The 12106-nt window shown below is 44.4% G+C and overlaps 1 protein-coding gene across 7 annotated transcripts in view; it reads right to left on the bottom strand.

Moving 5' to 3' along the window:
- Positions 1–1425: 1425 nt before the first annotated feature.
- Positions 1426–12106, bottom strand: part of NR1H3 (nuclear receptor subfamily 1 group H member 3) — a 30717-nt gene continuing 20036 nt past the window's right edge. For all 7 annotated transcript variants that reach the window (XM_074543131.1, XM_074543129.1, XM_074543132.1 and 4 more), the window contains 7 exons: positions 11124–11390; positions 7259–7467; positions 6837–7016; positions 6304–6403; positions 4674–4787; positions 3769–3863; positions 1426–3366 (listed from right to left, as the gene is read on the bottom strand). In XM_074543131.1, coding sequence (XP_074399232.1) covers positions 3220–3366; positions 3769–3863; positions 4674–4787; positions 6304–6403; positions 6837–7016; positions 7259–7467; positions 11124–11390 — 1112 coding nt within the window. In that variant the 3' untranslated portion in view covers positions 1426–3219. The remainder of the gene's footprint in view (positions 3367–3768; positions 3864–4673; positions 4788–6303; positions 6404–6836; positions 7017–7258; positions 7468–11123; positions 11391–12106) is intronic.

Raw genomic sequence — 12106 nt, 5'->3', positions numbered from 1 at the left:
AGCCTTTTCTGCTTTCCATGCTGCCACGGTGGTGAGGGAACTGGGGGTGAATGGGAGGTTGGGAGGAGACACAGGACAGGCAACCCCAGCTGACCAAAGGGATATTCCAGACCATATGGCTGAGTATGTAAAGGGGGGAAGGAGGAGGAAGAGGGGGATGTTTGAGTGATGGTGTTTGTCTCCCCAAGTAACAATTACACATGATAGGGCCCCACTCTTCTGGAGATGGCTGAACACCTGCCAGTCCACAGTGAATTAGCGAATTCACAGTGAATTAATGCATTGTCCACAGGAACAGTGAATTAAGTCCTTGCTTTGCTTGTGTGTGTGGCTTTTGCTCTCCCTATTAAACTGTCTTTATCTCAACCCAAGACTTTTCTGGCTTTCACCCTTCTGATTCTCTCCCCAGTGCTGCTGCCAGGGAGTAAGTGAATGATTGTGTGGGGCTTGGTGGCTGTCTGGGTTAAGCCACTACAGAGGCAAGAGAAATCACTGTTTTCACCACTGCCGTCCACAGCAATGTTACACACTGTACACCTTGAGAATCCCTCACATTCCCATGCAGTTTTTCTCTTCAAATTAAGGAGATGCAGCCCAAAGAATACAAAGCTGGAAGTTAAGCTGCAGCTCTTGTGTTGACCCTCTAATCCGCCCAGCACTGATGAGCTCTTGAGCTCTGCTCATTACTCCCCCTCTCCGACCCTGCTCCAGTCTCCTGTAAGCCTACTGCTATTCCTTCTTCCTCTGGTTCAGTAGATTCCAATTTGAATTTGATACTCTAGAGGCTTCAGCAGAACAGCCTGAGGTGTGGAACCTTGCTGAAGTGACCATTGCTTTCCTTTCCCATCGGGGCAGGGGATCATCAAGCATTTCAGAAGCAGCTAATGCTGGACAGCTCTCTGCTTTCCCACATCCTGCCGCTGCTCCCTTTGAGGCAATGCACATGTTCAACTCCTCCTGGTGTTTCGCCTATGGATACATCAGAAATGAGCAGCATATCGGGGTCAGGTAAGGCCCCACTGAAATCCACATCACAGCCAGGGCACACTGGACTCCTCTTGCAATTTCAGTGAGCCACAAAATGCAGGAAATGGAGAGGAGCACACACAATGAAAGGGTTACATTCTGAACGCAGCTGTACAAATCAAGGTGAGGTGTGTATGCATAATGCATGGTCTTCGTGACACACACTCAATCCACTTCACCTGTTTGCCAGCTCTGGCACACAGCAAGGCACATACTGAGCTACAAATCTCATAACTGAAGGCCAAAACAAACTACCTGGGGTCACACTGCCATTTCTTTCTTGCCACTTCTTGCTTCTCCCCCAACACATATAATTTCTAATCAGGTTTGAGCTTGTTACAACAAGAACTTATTCCACCCTCTTCCAGTCTCATGACAACACATCAGAGAATGTCAAAATCCTGTATTAGGCTTTATTCTTTTATATAAACATTAACATTTCTCAAACAGATTAGTTAAAAATACAGATTTAAACAAGAATTTTTGCAATTGCAATGAGTTATAAAAAACAACAGATTATTTTACAGATTGTTACAAGTGCTTTACAAAGGTGCAGAGTGAAGGCCAGTGGCAGGGGACCAACCTCAAGTGCAAAATGGACACGATACCCTCACCACGGGCATAGCGCTCAGATACACAGCCAAAAAAAAACAACAAACGAACCAAAAAACAGACAGACAAAAAAACCCCGAGCCATGTGAACCTATGCTCTTGGGATGCTCACCGGGCAAGCAAACATAGACCCCTATGACAGAGAAGAGTCATGAGACCAAGCTACCAGGATATTTAAGGTTACATCTCTGAGATCAGCCATAAGATGTTTTTTCTTGGAAAACAAGGAACATGTTTAAAACAGTATATTTCTATTCTGCCAGACAAAATATTGCTGTAAATCCTAGAATACTTATGGATGTGGATACTTAAAACTTGGGCCATAAATCCAGTGTGGATCTCACAATGCCCAAAGTGAAGAAAGGATACAAGACCCAAGTGTCCTTCTGAAGGAGCTGGCACTCCTCATACAGGAGGGACCTCCATATCCCGTGATCACCACTGAAACCTTGAGCAAGTACCTTGGAAAGACTTTGGCAAAAGGAAGACGATGCAAGTGGATCTGATTACACCCAATATTCCTGCAGCCTGTGATCTGAGAGTTGTGCAGCCCACAGCTTATGCAATGCCCACATATTTCACTAAATGCAGTGTGTCCTCTCTCCTTGGTCAATACATCTTCACACCCACCTTGGAACACATACCACATGCTCCAGATTCTTGGAAGTTTTTGAGATCCTTCCACCACACCCACCTTACCTAGGTACGAGGCCTATCCACTTATCTTCCTTCTATTCCACCCCTAAAGATAAAATCTACGCCCTGATTTGTTTTGAACTAAAGTTGTCCAGCTGTTAGCAAATCAAAGGTAAATTGAGCTGAGAACCGCCATGAGATAGAACCGTGATGCATTACATTAAAAAAAATCCACTACTTTATGCCTGACATCTTTTTGATACACAATGTTCCCTACCCAGAGGACCTCCTTGTTAGACAAAGGGCACTACACATTACAGGAATCCTTTTTCCAAAGGAGGGCCAGAATAAAGGGCAGCTCTAGAGATGTAGTCTCATAATAAAGAAATAAAAGCTACTTCTCTTAGAATCATTGTAAAGGGCAGCACATTCAAGAGATTTTATTTATAGGAAACCCAGTGAAACCCCTAGAACATCCACACTGACTTCCCTGAGCTCCTCAGATCCAGGTACACTGGGGACCCTGCAGAAGCCTTTTGAGCTGGGTTACTCTCAACAGAGAGCTTTTGGCAAGTTTCTGCAAATTCATTTTCATAATCAGCAAGAAGAGGATTAATGGGGCAAACCCTCAGCATATGCTTAGAGAAGAGAAAGACTCTGAAGAAAAAGGAGTTGAGGGGCAGGGGGAAAGGTCTTCATTTCTACCGTTTTCGAATGTTTCATGTTATTCCTTTGGGGTACGGGCACTACATCGAAACCAACCCCTCCATCTGATCTAGCCCAGCTGCCTCCTGCAGTCTCATGACAACACTGAAACCCCAGGCTCATCACTCCCTGCATGCCCAGCCCAGGGTTCAGTGCTTTGGAGAGGGGAGGCTGGCTTCTCGTTAGCAAAGGCTGGGAGATGGCATTATGTCAGCATGTCAGCGCCCTGGGAGCATGCAGTCACTCATGCACATCCCAGATTTCTGAAAGCAGGGGCGGGAGTTTCTTATCCTGCAGCCGAAGGGCAAACACCTGTTCAGAGTGGACACTGCTCAGCGTCCGAAGACTGACCAGCTTCATTAACATCCGTGGAAACATCAAACGGTCCTGCAGGGCCAAACAGACAGCTGTTAGTAAATTCACCTAAAACTTTGTTTAAAAAAAAAATTACCACTACCGATTACATTACACTGTAATCACAATCCTTACTTCCTCTAGACCCAGCATTCTCCAGGAGGATGCAGTATGAAAGAACACAAGAAGTACATCGCGTCCCAAAACTCCAGACTTGCCATGCTGCCTAAACTATAAAACATGATACAGGACAGCAGATTGTGACAGCTCACAAACCCTGCATTTACAGGTGCTATCAAACAGCCCAGAAGAGACAAGTCTGACAGTACAGACAGCAAGAGACCTGTTAGAGACAATACTGCAGGAACTCTGCCTACATAAATACAAATACATCTGCTTGCATCATCCCTGGAGATGTTCTGGTCAGGCACTTACATTTGGTCTGTTGATGCAAATGTAAGAATGAAGTGCTTCCACATAGGTGTGCTGCAGCCTCTCCACCAGGGACTGGTCCTGCACATTCGGTCGGTCTGCCAAAAAGCAGGTTAGAAGTAAGCAGAGTAGACATAAGCAGATTGCCACGGGCAGCTTCACTGGATTTAACATCTCTGTCTAACCCTACTTCCTCCTATGGTGTCTTCCCAAAACTTCATCTCACATTCACCCAGCACAGCTGGGAGATATATCCATGAAACTGTGGTAGCTGTGGCAGTTGCCTGTAACTGTTCTTTCTCAGTAATGTCCACTGCACATGGGGAGTCCAATCTGACTCCTATAGAGGTGGAGAGACCAAACAGATTTACACAGTGCTCATGTTCTTGTCCCAGAAAATATGTGAAGCCACCTATTCAAAAGCAAATGGGAAAGTCTCTCCAAGAGTTGAGCCAGTTAGGAAACAGGAACAAAGAAAAACAGTCATTAATCAGGTCACAAGACAGAAGAGTAGAGGTGGCTTCTTGGCAAAGCCCGGTTCTGGCCGGGAGTGATACTGCCTCTTTTCCAGAGTATGTTTGCTTGCCCACTAGATGTCACTCATGCTGTGGGACCTGCATCACACCAGAGAGGTGCCAAGGTCATGAAGGGGGCAGTAAAATAGCAATTTCTAAATGAGGAAGACAAATACTGGCTGGCTTTTCTGCACACTTTTCCAGTAGTGAGGAATTAAATTTCCTCTGGAAGTGGCACTAGACAATTCAGAATATAATGAATAATATTGTCCCTTTATCACTAGACTCCATACATGCTCAATTACTCCTTTTCTGCATGTAACATCCCTTCACTCTACTTCCTTTGCCCTCTGACTCACTACTGTAGCTCTTCAGATGTTCCTGGCTTTTTACCTGCAGAGAAAATATTGATGGCAATTAAAAGTGCATATTCAGCATCATTAAGCTGTAGCTCATTCATTCCCTTTGAGAACTCAAAGATGGGGTTAATGAACTCAAACTGCAGACCTGCAACAAACAGAAGAGAACAAGGTGAGGCAGTAACAATTGTCTCCCCTCTCTCTCCCCCTCCCTTTGATGGAAAAGGCTGCCAGAAATCCACTGCTCTACACCAGAGAGTGGGAAGGAGAGACAGGCAGGGAAAAAAACCTTACATTATGCTTTAATGAATCCTCGCTTTACATCCACTACTGGTGAGCACCAACAACAGTGGCTGAGGAGTCAGATTCTGTCTGTGAAATGAAACTATTTCTGGGTTTTCCTAAAGGCTTAAATGCCCCACAGCACATTACTGGGCAACAGCTAAAAGAACACAACATCAGCTATCAGACAAGTCCATCAAAACATCAGAAGGTCACAAGCACAACATTTGAACTGTCCACTCTCACAGCATCACCTCCTTCACAGCAGTAGCTTCATGCTTTCAAAGAAAGCTTTAATTCCACTCTTCAGGTTCATCTAAAGCATGTATGAGCTGAAAATACGTGGTTCCAAGAACTCTGAACTATGCCATTTCCTTCAGCTCATAGAACTGGGAGACCTGAGGCAGAGCCTGACCTAGGCTGCCAATCACCTCATTTGATAAATGCAGTCAGACAGAAATGCAGAGAGATTTATTGCCGTAATAGAGACCACTGTCAAATCAGGTCTCTTTGTGCTATGTAATCACACTGAAAACTTCAGGCCTTTCCTCCAAAACAGCATCCAAGTTTCTAATTTCCTGCATTACAAATGCATCAGAGGAAGAACAAAGTGGAGGGAATAATTCTGGATTCCTGCTTTTTGCCTTTCTAATAACCCAAAGAAAAGGCTACCAGGAAAAGTGTCATAAAGTTGTATATACAGGCCATCTCAAGTATAAATGGTTAAATAGCTAGTCAAGGAATAAAATTTTAAAAAATCAGCTGAAGCACAGGCTAAAGTCTTGTTTTCAGAAATGCTGAAGATACACACTTCTTGTTACTGCATCTGAAATTACAAACACTCATAGCTCCTGGAAAAATACACTTCAGAGATCACAGCACCACAGGCTACCATATAATAGGATGATGAAGTGTCTACAGCAGTCTCTGGGGATCCTCAGTGCACAAACTTCCTATCAACTGAAATGTAATCCCAGTAATGTCAGCACTCCAAGCATTCATCCAGATTAGCAAGTGACACACTTGCAAAGGAGAGAGGACTGTGGTTTAGATTGGTATGATCTGATACAGATCTACCACCATGTCACATTTCTACAAGCAAAGAATTTCACACCAACTGCCAGTCCTAGGTGGCAATATTTTTATGCTTTAAGAGTCCAGATTTTCCCAAGCAAACTGACATGCAGAAAAATAGAAAAATGCATAACATGAGCTGGTACATTAAAAGCAAAAAAAAAAAAATGGTTTGTGAGGCTATTGGTTTGGTCCTGTTCTAAACCTCTCACCACAAACTACTTCCAGCTGCCCACATTAAAAAGGAAAATATGTAAGAACACAAGACAAGACAGTAGAGAGGAAGAAACACCTGTCTAATGCACCACCTGCTTTGGCGAAGTCATCCCGATTATAGCTCAGGTCCTTAAGAAAGGTGATGCTCTCAATCTCTGGATTGTAGCGCCGAGATGTCTCCAACAACATCACCTGTGGACAGGAATAAGATATACTTGCTTTGAAAGCAGGAAGAAATGCTACAACATCAATACATTGCTGACTGTTGAAGCATCTTTGAAAGAAAAACAAAACAAAACAAACACCAAACAAAACCACTCCAGTTTCTCAGAGCGCTTAAAAATTCCAAGACAAAGTCTGTGGTGTCTTGCTTCTGGGAAACGGGAAATTCCTGCTTACCACTACCAAGGCACTTGCCTCATTCCCTTCCTGTATAACCAGGAAGTATTATGCAGTATATAACCAGGCCTCCTGCCAGTATAATGTCACACTGCAGTAGTGGTCCCACAGCTCAGATCCCTCAGTATGCCATCCTCAAAAAAGGGACAGAACTAGTTCTCTGGGTGGATAACTCCAAATTCTTTCATCTCTGCTGCTATGATCTGGGGTGGAGTCAAACCCTCACCTCTATGGTAGATGTCTTCAGTAAAGCAATCTGATCTTCCCTGGTGAGTTCCAGGAAGCCAGGTAATTGCTTGGCAAAGTCCACGATCTCTTGCACAGAGATAATTGCAAGTTCTGTGAAGTGAGCAAAACGCTGCTGCCTTGCTTCACGGTTATTTGGATCAGGAATCTGGGGCCATGGCTGTAGGAATGGGAAGAGACAGCAAATATTTGTGAAAGATGGAGCCAAAGATGAAAGATAAGATGAAGAGAACAAGGAAAGAAAACGACAACTTCAGAATATCATCTTTTCCTATTCTTTACAGAGCTTTAGCCCACAGATGCCGTGTCTAAAGCAACTCTGTTCTGCCAAATTTTTTACCTAAAATGCAACTCCCCAGACTTCACTTTTCCTTATTTTGGGTACACTGGTAGAGTTCTTACCGTCACTTTGAGCCTGTCTGTGAAGGAGCGCTGGTTGCACTGCTGCTGAGCGGCCACGAGCTTTTTTATCATGCTCAGCTGTTCCGGCGTCAGTTTGTGAGAAGGGCTTGGTGGATTTGGAGGGTTTGGACGCACCACAACTGTCCGAGCCTGGTCATCTTCCTGCTTCTTCAGTTTCTTCAGTCGGATCTGTTCTTCAGACAGAACATCTAAAGCAGGAATAGCTCATGATCAATCATAGGAACAGTGGAAACCACACTAAACACAGGGTAACGTGCTGTGGATGGAGAGGCAGAGATCAGAGCTGTTTGTACTGGGCATAGCAGAGTGTACACAACAGAGCCAACAGTGATATTATTTGTTTTTCTCTCTATTCCCTCCTTAAAGTTTTGCATTGCCTTTCTGCTAATCATACTGTTATATAAAGTGTTCACAAAAGGCATAAGCTCTACTCATGATGCCCTGCAGATCTCAGAAAAACAACAGTGACTTTCCCCATAAAGCAATTCCCTAAAGTGTCATGTTACAACAGATGCTCCCTTCATATGGCAGTGTGTCCACCCTATTTTATATTATCCTGCTGTCATGTCTTTTTTCAATATTGTTAATTTAACAGTTTGTGTCATTTCACCCTCTTCAAAGGTCAGACTCAGTCCTGGGTGGAGTTTGAGAGTGAAAGAGTAATTTGCTATACAGGCCACCTGCGGCAAACTAGAGCAGTAAGATACCTCAAGATGAATAATGGAAGAGTAATTTGGCATAAACGTACTGAGGACCAACCCCAGGTCCTTCAGGAAAAGTGTAACAAGTCTCCTTCAGTTGTTAAGTCAAAGGGCAGATGTCAGTTGGATGTAACACTGTAAGGAACAGAACTCAAAGGCATCTGCTCTACTGAGGGCTGATGGGGTCCCTCTGTCAGAGAAAGGGAATCACATTTTTTCTCCTAGGCTTGTCAAACAGCAAAGAGGGATTTAAACTAAATCTGCCTAGGGACAGGAACCTCAACCCATCCCTTTCCTCTCCCAAACCAGTTTGATGCCAGGGCCAGCAAGAGATGCCCAGAGCCTGGAGAGTGTATGCAGGTCAGCAGGAGAGCACCTGAAGGGCAGCACAACGGAATTCCTGCCACTCCATCCATTAAGTCAGGTTCATCAGAAGCCAAACTCAAATGCCTCTATGCAAATGCACACAGCACAGGGAACAAATAAGAGGAGCTAAAAACATGCACACACCTGCACAGCTGTGATCATATTGGCATCACAGAGAGAGGGTGCACAGCAAGTTGGCTGGCCTGAATTTCAGGAGAGCAGACTCTGGCCTCTTCAGGAATCTGCTCAGTAGAGTACTATCAGATAAAGTGCTGGAGGGAAGAGGGGCCCAGGAAAGCTGGTTAATATTCAAGGATCGCCTCCTCCAATCTCTGGAGTGATGCATCCCTGTCTCTAAACTGGAATAGCACAGATTTGACAGATAGATCACTTGGAGGATAAAAGACTGGTTGGATGGTCACATTCGAAGAGCTGTGGCCCATGGTTCAATGTCCAGGTGAGATCAGTGAGGAGTGCTGTTCCCCAGGGGTTGGTGCTGGGACTGTTTAACACCTGTCAGTGACATGGACAGTGGGACTGAGCAGAGCCTCAGCAAGGCTCTGACAGCACCAGGCTCTGTGCTGTGACTGACACTCTGGAGGGAAGGAAACCAGAAAAGGAACTGACTGGGGAAAAAAAAAACTCCCTCTGTATCTTTAAAAACAAAGATAAATAAAGTTTGACTTTACAAATAAGACTTTAAAAGTGCCAAAAGATTCTTTGGCCATTTTTTTATGCACAGATAACACAGAAAACAAAGGAGGTTGTAATGAGGTGGGGGGGTTAGTTCCCCCTGCCATGCCCACAGTGAGAGGACAAGAAGAAATGGCCTTAAATTGAGACAGAGGAGATTTCGATTAGGTATTAAAAAAATTTTCCTTGTTAGGGCATGCATTAGAGCAAGTTGCCCTGGGAGGTGATGAAGTCACCATCCCTGGAGGTGTTTAAAGGGCACCTGAATCTGTGCTCAGTGATATGGTTTAGTGGTTTAAAGGTTACACTGGTACTGCTGGGTAGACATTTGGACTTGGTGATCTTAAAAGATCTCTTCCAACCTTGATGATTCTATACCTGCTACACAGAAAAGCAGGAGGCCCTAAAATTGAACAGGTACATAACTGCACTTCTTAACAGAATCACATTAAACAAAGACAAGAACTGGAGAGCTGCTGTAAGACAGCATTCTTGGGATTGGAAAGATAGACAGAGAACAGCAACCTTTATCCCTGACTTCAAACACGGAGGATGTGTGCTCAAGTACATGCACCATGCACAAAATTTACAATTCTAACAGCAAAGGCATTTAATACAATTACCAAAATAAGGATGATCTATAAGATTAGAGAATGCTACTTACAGTGTCAGTTTAAGAAGGGAAGTAATTGATCCAAGTGATAACAGTCCCTCATCTTGGGACTCCAATGCACAAAAAAATTTTATCTGGTAACATGTTACTTGGCTATTAATTAATCTTAAAAACTGCCTATGTGCAAGCTCCTACACCATGCTAAATTCAAAGCAATCTAACTTACTCAGCTTGTCAGGAAGGAATTATTTAACCTCATGGTTCACACTGGCTTAAGAACAATAAACTGGTCATGAATAACTTCAGTCTGGGAATTAGAAGAATGTTTCCAGCAATTACTAGGGGGGAAGTTCTGGAATGACCTTGTAAGTGAAACAGCTGGAGGAAAAAGCCCTTCGTTTCTGTCAAAACTAACAAGGCAAATTTGGAGTGGGGATTACAGCATCAACAAGTATTGCTAAGTTCTTGATAATAACACCAAGATTCCATTTGACCTAATTTTCCTGAGCTGTCTTCAACACAAAACAATTACTAAATGCAGAAACATACTGAGGCTCTTTGTATCTACCTGCAACAAAAGAGAAGCAAAGTGAACAAGTGGTCTTATTGCATTGCTTTTCAAACACATCTGTTTCGTATCTCTTGGGAATGGGGAAATGGGGTAAAGACAACATACATAATGCTGATACAAACCAGTGAGACAAAGATATATGATGTGCTGTGTTTCATGCTGAAAAAGTGAACAGTATGTCTCCTAGCTCATTGGGACTTAATTTTTGCAAAATTATTTTTTGCTTCTGAAACACCCACTATTCCTAGCTGTTCTGGGCGCTGACTGTCAAAAAAGAAGACTTCACACAGATCTAACTTTAATTGAGCATTCATTCAGTCAGTCTTGACCAGCAAAGGGATGAAACCTGGATACCTTGGCCAAAGAGGGCTGTTCCTGATATGCAAGCAGAAATGTTGGTGAGTATTTAGAAACAGCATCCTTATGGCTAGCGTGAGAAAAATAGCAGAGATCACCAAAGGGAGCAATGAGATTAGCTCATGCACAAACACAGCTGCAGTACTGTGGTGCTGCCCTTGACCTCTTTTGCAGGCTCACAGCAGGAAGCAAAGAAAAGTGCCTGTTGTTCAAGGAGCATGGTGACCAATCTTAACAGTCCTGGTCACAAGCCTGACGTGCCTGACACACTTTACAGCACCCTGATGAACATGTGAGTCTTTCCTCTGCTGGTATATTCCACAAGTTCTTACAAGGAACAAAGCAGGGCCAGGTGTTAGAGTTCCGCTAACAGCCTCGCCTCCCCAAGTGATCCTTGTTGAGCTCTCAGTGACTTCCCACACACATTCCAATGTTCAGCCTGCACAGCTTCCACGTCCCCCCTCCCCAAGCGCTGGCACTGCCCCCTGCCTTACAGCCCCGGTCCCCAGAGCCCGGCTGTGCCATCCCCATCCCAGCGCTCACACTGCTCGCGCATGCCGGCCTCCTGGCACTTGCGCAGCCGGCACTCCTGGCACTTGCGGCGCATGTACATGTCCATCTCGCACTTGCCGCCGTTCTTGCAGGCGTACTGCGCGCCCTTGATGACGCTGCGGCGGAAGAAGCCCTTGCAGCCTTCGCAGCTCAGCACGTTGTAGTGGAAGCCGGAGGCCTTGTCCCCACACACGCTGCACACTTCGTTTCCCAGCATCTTAGGGGCCGGGCCCTTCTTCCGCTTCAAGGGGGGATTTTCTACCAAAATGAACGGTAGTGAGGGGAAAAAAAAAAAAAAGGAAACTCACAGACATGAATGAAGCGTGCCCCAATATCCTCGCTCAAACCCATTATCTACCAGCCACACACACCCCTTCTGGGCAAACAAGTCTTCTGCGACAAACTTACTGACATAATCCACAAGGTTTCACCTCAACTATATAAACAAATATAGCTTCACGCTTGTTCCTCTCCAAAACAGAGTGAAAGAGCCAAAACACGCTGAGGCCAAGTGTTCTGCACTTTCCAATTACAGTTGCGTTACTAATGTGAGAAAGAACTATAAAAAAGTTGAGGTGAAATCCAAGACTGTGAAAAAAGCAAATTTCTTCAGAACTCACCTCAAGTTCTCTTACTTCTATTTTCTGCCATACATAGGGACAAGAATAAGGCAAAAATGTTTCCTCAATTCAGTAGTGACAGAAAGTCAGTACTGAAACTGTGACCCTACAAAAACCAGACTGAGCAGACAATCCCTGTAACTGAACACCTGGGGAAACTGTTGAAACAGAAGACAGCAGCTTATGGAGTTAGCTGCAATAAGCACACAAGCAGTGCACTTCACAAGCTCTGTGAGCCTTTGGAATCCTGAAGCCAGCATCTCCTCTTCAAGAAGGGCACTCCCCACTCCTAAAGCTGAAACACTCTCATAGTGACAGTTCCTTTACTAAAGCTTGTTGTTCTGTCTCAAACAT

This window comes from Zonotrichia albicollis, chromosome 6, assembly GCF_047830755.1.
Source record: "Zonotrichia albicollis isolate bZonAlb1 chromosome 6, bZonAlb1.hap1, whole genome shotgun sequence".
In the NCBI taxonomy this organism is placed as follows: Eukaryota; Metazoa; Chordata; class Aves; order Passeriformes; family Passerellidae; genus Zonotrichia; species Zonotrichia albicollis.
Note: the sequence above shows the minus strand (reverse complement) of the source record. Positions and strands in the feature narration are given on the sequence as shown.